General features: G+C 42.6%; 1 protein-coding gene across 3 annotated transcripts in view; it reads left to right on the top strand.

The window, feature by feature from the left end:
* Positions 1 to 13,060, top strand: part of SLC7A6 (solute carrier family 7 member 6) — a 44,712-nt gene extending 31,652 nt beyond the window's left edge. For 2 of the 3 annotated variants that reach the window (XM_058155577.1, XM_058155578.1), the window contains exons 6-10: positions 3,772 to 3,875; positions 4,872 to 4,968; positions 5,977 to 6,126; positions 8,723 to 8,906; positions 10,924 to 13,060. In XM_058155577.1, the coding sequence (XP_058011560.1) occupies positions 3,772 to 3,875; positions 4,872 to 4,968; positions 5,977 to 6,126; positions 8,723 to 8,906; positions 10,924 to 11,015 (627 nt within the window). In that variant the 3' untranslated portion in view covers positions 11,016 to 13,060. The remainder of the gene's footprint in view (positions 1 to 3,771; positions 3,876 to 4,871; positions 4,969 to 5,976; positions 6,127 to 8,722; positions 8,907 to 10,923) is intronic. The other variant, XM_058155579.1, reaches the window with a different exon arrangement.
* The last annotated feature ends 835 nt before the right edge of the window (positions 13,061 to 13,895 follow it).

Here is a 13,895-nt window from a genome sequence, read left to right as displayed (position 1 = left end):
TTTGAAACCGGGTTATAAATTCCATTTGGGGGATCCATCATAACTTCAAACAGTTGCTCAGCAACGAGTTGTAAGTGAAGGATACTACCTGCAGTTTTCTCTATATACATTGTTATTCTAGGACAGTATTTTCTGTAATTCTCTCCATTTAATTTAGCAAGAGCCACGTGTTTTCAGTAATTCACTGAATACTTCTTGTTTTGTGGGTTCTGGTATGTACATATTTTGCCCATTCATACATTGAGATGGGGGAGGGGGAGCACAATGGCTCGGTGGTTAAAGACTCTGAGCTTGTCAGCTAGAGATCTAACAGCCTGGGTTTGAACCCCGAGCTCCGCACAAAGGGGTGAGCGTAAGCTCCTGTTCCTTGCTCCAGCTCCTGCCCACCTAGCAGTTCAAAAGCAGGCAAATGCGATTAGATAAATAGGTACCACTTTATGGGGAAGGTAACAGAGTTCCATGCTCCTTTGGCGTATACCCATGCTGACCACATGACCAGGGAAATTGTCTCCAGACAACACTGGTTCTCTCAGCCAAGAAACAGAGACCAGCATTGTAAAGTTGGTGATGTGTCTGCACCCCCCAAGCAGGGCCCCCTGCCAGAAAGTGACTTGGAAAGTGAGGGGGAAGGGCCATCAGGACTTACCTCAGGAGCGCCGGCTTCCCTGGCTCAGCTCCAGAAGCAGAGGCAGGCCTGGTGGAGGAGTTAACGAGGTCTCTGTCCCCTGACTCTTCCCCCCCCGGCCACGCCTCCAGACCCAGCTGATGGCAATCAGGCCTGGCTGGACCCTAGGTTTCGTAGGCGGGAGAGGCGGGAACAACAGAAACAGGGGTAGGGCAGGCCTAGGAAGTGCTGAGTCATGGAGCCACACCCCACAGGATATAAAACCAGCGAGGGCTGCTATGCCTCTTCGTAGCAGGCAAATTAACTGCTTAACTAAGAGCTGAAGTTTGACTCATCGGTGTCGACGGAGATAACAGAGTCACTTGGCATACGCTCACTATTTTGCTGCCAGAGCTGATAGTGCCGGCTGATTAAGCCATCGCTCGGACGGAGGCGAAGAGGGACAGAACAGTTGGACACAGCGTTTTCCCTTGTGCCATCACTCTGCTGAACACCTAATTCCAACAGCACTACATGTAGTAGGACTGAATTACTATTATCCTTCTCAGCTTTCCTTGAACTAGAACTAAGGAGAAATTTCCTGTCATTGTGAACAATTAATCAGTGGAACGGCTTGCCTCCAGAAGTTGTGAGTGCTCCAGCACTGGTGGCTTTTAAGAAGAGATTGGAAGCCATTTGTCTGAAACGGTATAGGGTGTAGGACATCCTGTCTGAACAGGAGGTTGGACTAGAGAAGACTACCAAGGTCCCTTCCAACTCTGTTGTTCTGTATTCCTACTATCTTCTCCTATTGGTATTGTATGACTATATTACTGCATTGTTTATATGTACACTGAGAGCTTATGCACCGGAGACAAATTCCTTGTGTGTCCAATCACACATGGCCAATAAAGAATATTCTACTCTATTCTGCCGAGTCCTTACCTCCTGTTGTGAAAATCAGGTTTATTTGCCGTTGTACTTTGCCAGGTTTGTTGACGTACTAAATTTACAGTTGGTCCCATTTATCATTTGTGCTCTATTCTGTTTTAGAGTGAGCAGGTTTAAGCAAGTGAAGGCAATTAACTTTGGCAATCCTCCCCATACTGTAAGCATCTTAACTTTTTCAGTCTTCTCCCCGATAACTGCACCTTGAGTGCCAGCTAAATTAAGTGAAATTAATCACTCTGCAAGGGTTGAAAAATTTGAAGGGTGGTTGAACTACTCCTTTTTCCAAAGATCTTTCTTGACCACATTTTTCATCCGTGCAACATCTGTTTCAGGGACATTCTTTCTTGACATATCCTCTTTGTCACATGGCAATAATCAGATGGATGCCTTTTTCTTAATTTTGGCATACCTTCTTTCTTGGTGTTTTGCCCAGTGAACCCCAGATCTTTCTCTCAAATGCCTAAAATCACAAAATCCCTAAGTGAAAAAACTTGGTTATTCTCATTCTGGGATGTTCTAGAGATTGCAGAAAACAAAATTATTGGGCACTATTTATGGTGGGAAAGTTGTTTGTGGCAGTGTGCTAGTCGTTGCGTTATGGATAAGGTGTATATGTTGGATGGCAGTCATGGGATGACAGTATATCTGCGTAAATTGAGATTTAAAGTTTGTTAGGCCTAGGAGTGACATGAAAAAAAAATATCAGATCTGCAGACGTAGGTACCAAATGCTGCTGCTGTGTAAATTCATACATTTGTGAGAGGCTGGGAACAGTCTACTTTTCAGCTCATCATGATAGGGAAAACCTTCAAGATATGTCTTGTGTAGGGTTAAGAAAGGTAGAACAAAATAAGAAAGATTAGGAAAGTATAAACAATTTAGGTATATCTATCTATCTGCCTGCCTCCCTGCCCCCTCCTCCTTCCCCTCCCTCTATCGAATCTCTCCCTCTCTCTTCTTTCCTTCCTTCCTTCCTTCCTTCCTTCCTTCCTTCCTTCCTTCCTTCCTTCCTTCCTTCCTTCTTTCTTTCTTTCTTTCTTTCTTTCTTTTCTTTCTATCTTTCTACCTTTCTATCTATCCTTCTATCTGTCTGTCTGTCTGTCTGTCTATCTATCTATCTATCTATCTATCTATCTATCTATCTATCTATCTATCTATCTATCTATCTATCTATCTATCTATCTATCTATCTGCCTACCTACCTACCTACCTACCTAATCTATCTATCGTCTATATCCATATCATCTATACCTATATATATTATACAGAGTTTACGCCAAATACCTGACCTTCGGACATTCCGTCGCGAACTGAAGACACATCTTTTCATTGAATTTTATTAATTTTAAATTTTTATTAATTAATTTTAAATGGGGTTTTTAGTTTATTGTATATTTTTACTTCTCAGGCTAATTTTAAAATAAGTTTTTTAATTACATTTTAAATTGTACATTGTATTATCTGTTTTATTTTTGCCTGTACACCGCCCTGAGTCCTTCGGGAGAAGGGCGGTATAAAAATCAAATAAATAAATAAATAAATAAATAAGAGTATATCTGAGCAGTGTGGTGGCCTAATTGAGCAGGTGCTCACCTCCCACTCGGAAGGTTGAGAGTTCAATGCTAGGTAGCAGCAGATATTTCTCTCCTAGGGCACAAAGAAAAAGTATCTGCTGTGAACTCCGGATGGTGTCGGGAAGGGCATCCGGCTAGTAAATGCTCAGCTCCATCCAGTTGCCCCGACTCTACCTTAAATTAAGGGATTACAGGGTCGTAAAAAGGGAGTTTTATACAGAGTAAATCTCTCTGAAAAAGATTAACTGTTCTCTCTCTCCAAGCAAGGTATTAGAAAATTGATCTCGTATATTATTTAACTTAGTGTGGTTCGAGGGCAAATGGATAATTTAAAATATTGCTTAAGAGCAAAGAGAAGTTGAATAGTATACTGTAGCAATCTAATCTGCACAGATTGCGTGCAATGATTCTATGCATCGGCGTTCCCAACAATAAATTCAGATTGACATGTATTTCCGAAATTGTTTGACCACAGCTGAATTTCAGTGCCAGACCTACACAGATAAGAGAAGCACTAGATATTTATTTACTCGCTAAGACTGGCTGTGAACTTCCTGAACTTTTTAACATTTGGAAATCACTGTTCTAGTGCATGTTAAATGCATTCTAATTTTTCCTTCCTTTTCTCTTCTATATTGTTAGACGTTTGCTGACCAAGTATTTGGGATTTTCAGCTGGACCATTCCAATAGCTGTCGCTTTGTCCTGTTTTGGGGGACTGAATGCCTCTATTTTAGCATCATCCAGGTAAAAGAACAACAATTAATTTTGCTTTATCGTCCTTAAAACTGTGTACCGCTAACCACAAGAATGTGGTGCGTGCACTTCCGAACCGGTAGGTAAGTAGATTTCACTCCGTATCATCCCTGTCATTGTATTTTTATTCTCTTATTCTTCTTCTCATTTTTGTTCGACAAATTCCAATAAATAAATAAAATAATACAATATGACAGGATGCTTTTGATCATCATATCATTTGCCATTTGTTCACTTACTTACTTTGTATCCCATTCTCAGTAACGCTGATTCTAAACATCTGAGATACCAGTCATATGTAACCAGGGTCAAAACCATAAGAATTAGCAATAAAACAAGCAAGCAAAGAAACAAACAAATGGTTTTTAATTATCTCCTCCAGCAATAGGATTCTCTGCTTAATCCCACAAAAGAAAGGCAGAAGGAAATAACCATCACAATCCCTAAGGCCTGCTGGAATAGCAATTTGTGGTTGTCTATTATTACTCTCTATAAAATGCCTCTTGTGCCGAGAATCACAAAATGTTTTGGGGCACAACCTGTGTTTTGTTTCTATTCCATATTCTCAATGCCATTTCCCTCACTTTCAGTTCTTCTCCTGACTGCTGCCACTACCCAGCCTAAATTTGTTGTTTCAAATAAAGGTAGCTAGGGAATTCTGGGTGTTGAAGTCCACACATCTTTAAGCTGCGAAGGTTGAGAAACAATGTTCTAAATCAAGGGTCTCCAACCTTGGCAACTTTAAGACTTGTGGACTTCGACTCCTAGAATTCTTCAGCCACCTTTGCTGGCTGAGGAATTCTGGAAGTCGAAGTCCACAAGTCTTAAAGTTGCCAAGGTTGGAGACCCCTGTTCTAAATGGAATTTTCTGACTGTTTACAGATAATTCTCACTTCATTTAATACAAACCATGGAGAGAGAGTCGGGGAACTGTTCTTAGATTTATACTGCCTAGGGTATTAAGCATGCTGTCTCTTTTTTTCCCAGGCTCTTCTTTGTAGGATCTCGGGAAGGCCATCTACCTGACCTCTTATCCATGATCCACATTGGAAGGTTTACACCTGTCCCAGCTCTTCTCTTCAATGTAAGCCAATTTATTGTGATTATTCAGGTAGAGATCTCACTTCACAATCAGGAGGCTGTGAGTTCGATCCTAGGCAGTGGCAGATATTTATCTCTGGGCGCAATGAGTTATTGAACTCCACATAGGCTTCAGGACGGGCATCCGGCCAGTAAACGCTGATGCTCTATTCAGTCCCTCCTACTCCATCCTGATGCAAGGGATTACAGGGCTGTTAAAAGAACAAAAAATTCAGTCTGTTACACTCATTCTGCACTGCAGATCTATCCACTGAGAAGACAAATAGACTTTTAGGTGACAGAGTTTGATGCCAGAAAACTACTAAAGCTTCTGACAAGCAAAGTCAATGAGTTTACAGTAGTGACCAGAATTGTGGAAACCTTTTGGGAAAAGTGTATTTTGATGACTAATAACACCACTTTTTTCTTTGGAGATTCAAAGAATAATCATATTCCACTTGCTGGAATGGCCTGGGAATAGTCCAGACCTTAACCCAATTGTAATTTGATGGAGCCAACTAAAGAAACTTGTTAGTCAGAAGCGACCCAGCAGTAAAACCCAGTTAATAGAAGCAGTCATTCAATCTTGGTTTCACATGATAACACATGAAACTTGGTTCACTCCATGGGAAGACGTTGTAAGGCTGTAATTCATGCTAAAGGTTACCCAACAAAGTATTAACTGACATGATGGTAATTTTTGTATATCTTGTTTTTTCTATGGTGGTCATTTTTGTATGTCTCGTTTTTCCTACATATTTCACTTTTCTTCTTTATACTGTAACTGCTATTCTAATAGCAAATCCTTCATAAAAGTTATTGCATTACATTCTTGATTAAATTATCTTTCCATTGATGTATAATTTTATGATACTGCTCTGAAAAAATTAGCTAGTTTTAGAAAATACACTTTTCCCAAAAGGTTTCCACAGGGTTGGCCACTACTGTATATAGAACTCAGAAAACGCTGTGCTTGGAATTTTTCATGCCTTTCTCTTATCTTCTCTAACAGTGTACGATGAGCCTCATCTACTTGACTGTCGAAGATGTCTTTCTGCTTATTAACTACTTCAGTTTCAGCTATTGGTTCTTTGTCGGGTTGTCCATTGCTGGACAGCTCTACCTCCGTTGGAAACAACCAGATCGGCATCGACCACTCAAGGTAGGAATGAACAAAACATTAAACCATCATTTATATAAAAGCAATCACTGATTTTTTTTGCAAAGGGATTCTACAGTGGTACCTTAGTACTCATTATTAATTGGTTTGGTGAGATGTGACGAGTACCAAAAATTCGGGGTGAGTTATCATCTGTACGCTGATGATACGCAGCTGTACTTTTCCACCCCGGACCACCCCAACGAAGCTGTCGAAGTGCTGTCCCGGTGTCTGGAAGCCGTACGGGTCTGGATGGGGAGAACAGACTCAAGCTCAATCCCTCCAAGACGGAGTGGCTGTGGATGCCGGCATCCTGGTACAGTCAGCTGCAGCCGCAGCTGGCTGTGGGGGGCGAGTTATTGGCCCCGACGGATAGGGTGCGCAACTTGGGTGTCCTCTTGGATGGGCGGCTGTCGTTTGACGATCATTTGGCGGCCGTCTCCAAGAGGGCCTTCCACCAAGTACGATTGGTGCTCCAGTTGCGCCCCTTCCTTGACCGGGATGCCTTATGCACGGTCACTCATGCCCTTGTCACTTCCCGCTTGGATTATTGCAATGCTCTCTACATGGGGCTGCCCTTGAAGTGCACCTGGAGGCTGCAGCTAGTCCAGAACGCAGCTGCGCAGGTAGTAACACCACTCCTGCGCAGTTTGCACTGGCTCCCTGTGGTCTTTCAGGTGCGCTTTAAGATTCTGGTTACCACCTTTAAAGCGCTCCATGGCTTAGGACCCGGGTACTTACGAGACTGCCTGCTGTTACCTTTTGCCTCCCACCGACCCGTACGCTCACACAGAGAGGGCCTTCTCAGGATGCCGTCCGCCGAACAATGTCGGCTGGCGGCCCCCAGGGGCAGGGCCTTCTCTGTTGGAGCTCCTACGCTCTGGAACGAGCTTCCCCCTGGTTTACGTCAAGTGCCTGATCTTCGGACTTTTCGCCGTGAGCTGAAAACGTACCTATTTATTCAAGCGGGACTGGCCTAAAATTTTATTGGGGTTATTTATTTTTAATGTTTTAAACTGTTTTAAATTTGGCCACTTAGAATATGTTTGTTTTAATTTCTTTTAATGTTTATACTGTGATTTTTACTTGGCTGTACACCGCCCTGAGTCCTTCGGGAGAAGGGCGGTATAAAAATTCAATAAAATAAATAAATAAATAAATAAATAAATGATGAGTCCAAACAAACTGGAAAGGGCAGTGAGTCATGAAGCAGCCAACACTGACAAGTTCTAGCTTGTGCGTTGAGTACCAAACAAATAATGAGTACTGGGACAAAATTTCTGCATTAGAATGCATTGAATACCAAATTCAATGACTTTCAAAGCAGTCGAGTACTGAGTACTCTACTTTGGTGTGTTATGGATGATCCTAGTGTTTTTTTGTATGGATGTATTAGCAAATTCACTGCCCTTTCCAATTCCTGGATGGGTGAAAGGTAGTTTCTGGAGAAAGAACAGCTAGTCCTTAACTTACAACCACAATTTGGGGCCAGAATTTCTATTCCTAAACAAGTTGGTTGCTAAATGAGTCAGGCCTGATTTTATTATCTTTTTGCTGCGGTTATTAAGTTTGAGCAAATCTGGCTTCCCCTATTGCAGGGGTGTCAAACTCGATTTAATTGAGGGCTGCATCGGGGTTGTGTTTGACTTCGGAGGGGCCACGGGGTGTGGTCATGGTGGGCATGGCAGCTTGACGTCACTTGTGTGGGGGTGCCTGTGATGGCCCGAGCGCTCTGCCAGTGAAAACAGAGTTTCTGAGGGCTGCACAGAGCCCTTTCGAGCAGAGGCACCACAGGCACCTTTGCTGTTTCCAGCATGGCCCTGTGGGCCAGATCCAGCCCCCGGGCCTTGATTTTGACACACCTGCCCAGGGGTGGGCTTCAAAATTTTTACAAAGGGGTTCTCTGCCCAGTTGCTGGGTGGGTGTGGCCATGGTGGGTGTGTTCTAGTAGGTAGAGGGGCATTTTTGCCCTCCCCAGGCTCCAGAGGCGTTTCTTGAGCCTCCAGGAGGGTGAAAGCGGCCTCCCCAGGCTCTGGAGGCTCTCTGGAGGCCGGAAACGGGCCCGTTTCCAGCCTTCCTGAACTTCTGGTAGGCCTGTTTTTCACCCTCCCCGAGCCTCTGCATATGCCCTGCACTTACCTGCATCCAAAATGGGCCGCGTGGGGACTCCTAGGAGTGGGGAAGGGTGGGATGGGCCAACCAGGAGTTGGATTTGGAGGTTCTCCGAACTGCACAGAATCTTAGCTAGAGGTTCTCCCGAACCCATGCGAACCCCCAGCAGCTCACTCCTGCCCCTGCCCCTGCCCTCTTGGCTTTCTTGTGGAAGCTGGCTGGGAAGTTTGCAAATGGCAATCACATGCAGCCTTTATAAATGTTTGATCGCACGGCCATGGTGAGGCTGCGATGGTTGTAGGTGCAAGGGCCAGTTGTAAGTTACTTTTTTCACTGCCATTCTAACTTCACGTGGTTGCTACATGAACTGTTGTATGCCGAAGACTATCTCTAATGAGTATGGGAAAAAATTGTAAATTGGAACTTGACTTCTCACTCTGCCTCCTCCTCCTCCTCCTTATTCAGTGCTGTATTTTCTGTTTTCCAGCTGAGCCTGTTTTTCCCAATCATCTTCTGTATGTGCTCGATTTTTTTAGTGGTTGTGCCACTCTACAGTGACACCGTTAATTCTCTGATTGGCATTGGAATTGCACTCTCTGGAATTCCAGTCTACTTCATGGGGGTCTACTTGCCTGTATCCAAAAGGCCACCTTTGGTCAGCAAAGTCTTAGGTAAGGATCAGTTTCATAGAGCATAGAATAATTGGCTGGAAGGGACCTTGGCGGTCTTCTACTCCAACCCCTTGTTGATGATCTTTTATGAAGGTCTTAGTGAACTGCACTGAACGATGGGATATTCCACATGCCATCCTTTCCATCCCATCCCATGCCTTACAGGTGTTCACTCTTGTTTCAGTAAATGTGAACAAGGGTATTGTTGTGTCTGCGCCCCCCGAGCCGGGTCCCCTGCCAGAAAGTGACTTGGAAAGTGAGGGGGAAGGGCCATCAGGACTTACCTCGGGAGCACCGGCTTCCCTGGCTCAGCTCCAGGAGCCAGAAACAGGCCAAATGGAAGAGATAACGGGGCCTCCATCCCCCCAGGCCACGCCTCCAGACCCGGCTAATGGCAATCAGGCCTGGCTGGACCCTAGGTTTCGTAGGCAGGAGAGGCGGGAACAACAGAAGCAGGGGTGGGGCAGGCCTAGGAAGTGCTGAGTCATGGGGCCACACCTCACAGGATATAAAACCAGCGAGGGCTGCTATGCCTCTTCGTAGCAGGCAAATCAACTGCTTAACTAGAGCTGAAGTACTGTTTGTTCCTGGGTGACTCATCGGCATCAAGGGAGATAACAGAGTCACTTGGCAGACGCTCGCTAGTTTGCTGCCAGAGCTGATAGTGCCGGCTAATTAAGCCATCGCTCGGACAGAGGCGAGGGGGGACAGAACAGGTATTTTAGCTTCTTCCTAGCTTCCAGGCAACTATAAAAATAGAAAAACTCTGGAGAAGAGTAGATATGGGTTGGGTTTACACTTTACACTTATTTACACTTATTCGTAAACGTCTTCAGCTTAAATTTGCCATTTATGTCAGGTGCAGGCAGAGCCAGTTGTGAACAGCTAATGTAAGCAGCTTTATTACTTTCTACCTCTGTTACAAGAATCTTCCCAAGCTGCTTGCCTAGCCCTGGAAATGACCAGATGCCTTCCTGGAACTTGCGGGGAGGTCAAGCTTATTACACTTGCAACTGCGTAAGAATTCTAAGCTAGTTCTTGGCTTGACCCCTCCTTCCAGAGTAACTGGCAGTTTCCCAAATTTTAATCTGGCTAAGATGGGATGCTCTACATTTAAATTGTCCTGGAAATGCTAAATTGGAAGATTAGATCTTGACTTTCAGCAGACTTCCCCTGCATTTTTGACAAAGAGAAGAAAGGAAGAAACAGTATGGTTGGGTCCATAGATTTTTGTGTAGATGGGAACATCATGTTCACCATTAAATTTAGCGCCAGCAGAGGAAGGAATAATGTTAATCTCAGGGGAATTTGCGCTGGTGGTAGATTACAGAGAAATCCTGCCCTTTTTGCAAGCAGTTAATGTTTGACTATTGTAACATCTGCTCGACAGATAAGCAGGCATTGTTACTAAAGGAAACATTACAGCATCCACAACTTATGGAAAAATTAAACAGGGTGATTGGATTTGCAGTAGATGCATAAAAACAGAAGCATCCTCTGTTCTAAGATGTTCTAGATCAGCGGTTCTCAACCTGTGGGTCGCGACCCCGTTGGGGGTCGAATGACGATTTGCCAGGGGTCGCCTAAGACCATCGGAAATATGGGAAGTATACTTGCGAGTCGAAGAATCGCGCTCCAATGGTTGACTCCACAAGCAATCACTCCCAATCGCTAGCCTAATCTGGCTTCAGGCACGATAAACTTAATAGGGGAGGAGTCTCCGCTTTAATGCCTCTGTCCTCAAGGCAATCGCAGGCAGTTCAGATCGCTAGCCAATACGGCTTCAGGCGCGATAAATTCAAAAAAACAGTTTGCTGCTCTTTTTCCCCTTCTGCGGCTGCTGAGGCTAATTTTACGGTTGGGGTCGCCACATCATGGGGAATTGTATTAAAGGGGTCGCAGCACTATAAAGGTTGAGAACCACTGTTCTAGATCAATCTTGGTTTAGCGATCAACTCGATTTTGAAGTAATCGTCCATAATTACATGGTTCAGTCTCAAATCTTCTCCTTCTCCAGGTGCCGTCACTCAGTCCACGCAGTTGCTTTGTTACTGTGTTCTGACAGAAATGGATGCTGTTGAAGAAAAAGAAGAAAGCAAATCTAATTAAACCTGGAAAAAAGGAAGTAGATCAACCAGCTGCTTGGATGAAAGTCTGGACATGCCAGTGAAGTCCGGATCTTCTCTCTGGATTTGGAGACTCTATCCGGTTGACTTAATTTGGTTGCCTTTTTTGCTTGTTAAGTTTTGTAAAAACGAGAACGCTCACCAGGATTCTCAGGCATAAATTCACCACGGTTTTTAATCCGATGTTTTTAAAGCAGCAAAATCAAAGGTCTTTAATGAAAGTGCCCGAAGATGAGACTATATGGACATTAGACAATTAAAAAAAACAATCTTGTCCAACTTACTAGAATTGAAAAGCTTTGTCAGGTCTACCAAGCAATCGGTTGTTTATTCCTGCACTAATGATTGTGATCAGCTATTCCACTCAAGTGATTGAATATGCTAAGGAGGTTATCTGCCTTCTGATCTTTAGAAGTAGTTTATCTCCATCCTTCATCCACGTACATAGCCTCAAGACGTTCAGAAACCGTTGGTGATCTCTTCTCAGCTTCAATTGCTTTGATCAAAGTAGAGGTTTAGATGGAAGTGTATTTTGAGTAGATCAAATTGGAGTCAATTCAACACAGTAGGGTACTAAGTCCAGGGCTTCAAAGCCAACATTTTTAACCAGTTGAGCATAATAAGCACCACAATTGTTCATTTGGTTCTCTGTCAACATTGGGCATTGGACACGTCAAATTCACGCTGCTTCAGCTCTCTGATATTTTAAGGATTTTTATACAGAACCGTTTTTAGTGTAATAGTTGGACTTGGCCTGAGGATCTATCAAAACGTTATTACTGAGTTCATAGGGTTAAAAATGCACATTTGAAAGGCACTTTCTTTAATGCAAGTAGAAAAAAAGTTTGTGTAAATGATATAGGAAGAAACTGTGAAGCTATTTTTTGGGGAAAATGCAGTTATCTTGTTTATGCTTTTTTAGTATAAACAAGAGAACAGGGATTCAGCCCAATGTAGTCCAGCAGTCCACTTGACTTTATCAGTTGTCTTGATTGTCCATTTATATCTCCTCACTCTGGGACCACGTTTCCACCATTATCAGTTGCAAATCAATAGCGATGATTTTTTTTTTTATTAGAAAAGGTTGCTTGGGCCTCATTAAGGAAAAGCACCCTCAATTCTGAACGCGCATCTTGTTCACCTCCCAAGCAAACTATCTCTTCAGAAGTGTGTCATGTTGTGTCTTTCTGTGGCTCTTGGTTGTTTCTAGAGGCACAGACCTTGCAAAGAGGCAAAATGTTAGATATGCCCGTCTCTTTCTCCTTTGTATGCAATTTGGTAAAACTGATGGGTGCTAAAGAATAAAAATGTAAGTACTCTCACAATAGATTACATCTGAGAAGATGCTCCTTTATCAGTTGTGAGTTTTGCTCACTTTTAATTACCTAGTCTATGTGCATGTGTAAATTTCCAGAGCTTAATTGTCAAAATCATTGGTACTGTGTTCTTGAATCCATGTTATAAATGGAAGGTAGTTAAAAAAATACAGATCTATACACGAAATTATTCTTTTTTTTAAAATCAAACAAAAATTGGATTTGCTTTCAGATTTGAATCCAGTTATAATCAATTCTGTCTGTCTAGAAAGAGGTGTCCTATTTATTGTATTGGTGAAGAACCCAGAAAGCAACAGTTTGAAGCTTTGTTTCTCAGTCTTTATGAAAACCAAATGATTTGAATCCACTGCATTAGATCAAAAATGTCTTGAAAATGTGCTACATCCATTTATCTTGGTGCTTTTTAATTAGGTTTCAGTCTCATAGTGCAATAGAAATGTGGCCAATAAATGTTTTTATTTAGTTTAACAGGATGGCATTAAAATTTTAAACTATACCCTGGATTGTTTTTATACTCCATTCTGCTGTTAAAAAGTATTTTGTTTTATAGAAGGACTGAACTGTTTATCTCCTGACCAGATCAGTTAGTTGTCACAACAGCAAATTTTGTAGTTCCTGTATGTACAAGAACTTTAAAGGAGGGAAATTAAAATTCCACCATGTGGAAATAAAAAAAAAATGAGAACATGAATCAGCTTGTGAAGGAAAACTTGTATTTCATTAATGTGTGAGACTCTGACCTTATTTGGAAGCTAAGCTAGACACTCCATTTAAGCAGTCTTGTAAGAAAATTGCACAGATGTATCCAGGTCACCCAAGGCAAACTCAAATTGAAAGAGTAGAGCATCTCTACTGTTTTACCTGTAGTCAATAATTGCAAAGAGTCCAAGTACCATTCTATTAGAGATATTGTAGAGTTTGAACCCATAATTCTGTAATGCTAAAGCCATCAGTTTCCATCTAGGGGCTGGCACAGATCAGCTTCTCTGGTTTGCTTCTGCCAAAATGCCAGTTAAACTGTTGAAGCGAAGATGATAGTGATAGCTAGTTTTTGGGTTACAAGGTCATGTGATTGCATAGCGTAGCGAAAACAATCTTCAACAGTCCCAGTTGTGATTCCAAGACAGGGGTTAAATGAGAAGTGGCAAGAGTAAGGAGCGTAGGGGTGCTGCAGGGGAATGGGGTAAGGCCCTTAGGTACCCTAGAATTAGGTAAACAATAATCCAATGAAGGAACTATCAAGACCATGCCCATCAACATTGACAGGGCAATGAGAGCAAATCCCACTTCCTATTAGCATTGATGATGTTACCTAGTTGGGTGATGAAAGGTCTGCAAGAAAGCAACCAAGCTTGGAGAATACCAAAGTTCCCACAATTAGGTTTTGCATAACAAAGGGATGGAAATAATCAATATACTATGCTTGATAGTTTATATTAAAAAAATTCTTATGTAATTGAAGGTACTTTTTTGTTGGCATTGTCTCTTTCTATATAATGGAGCAAAAGCTATATTTTTCCATTTTC

This window comes from Ahaetulla prasina, chromosome 12, assembly GCF_028640845.1.
Source record: "Ahaetulla prasina isolate Xishuangbanna chromosome 12, ASM2864084v1, whole genome shotgun sequence".
Lineage (NCBI taxonomy): Eukaryota > Metazoa > Chordata > Lepidosauria > Squamata > Colubridae > Ahaetulla > Ahaetulla prasina.
Note: the sequence above shows the minus strand (reverse complement) of the source record. Positions and strands in the feature narration are given on the sequence as shown.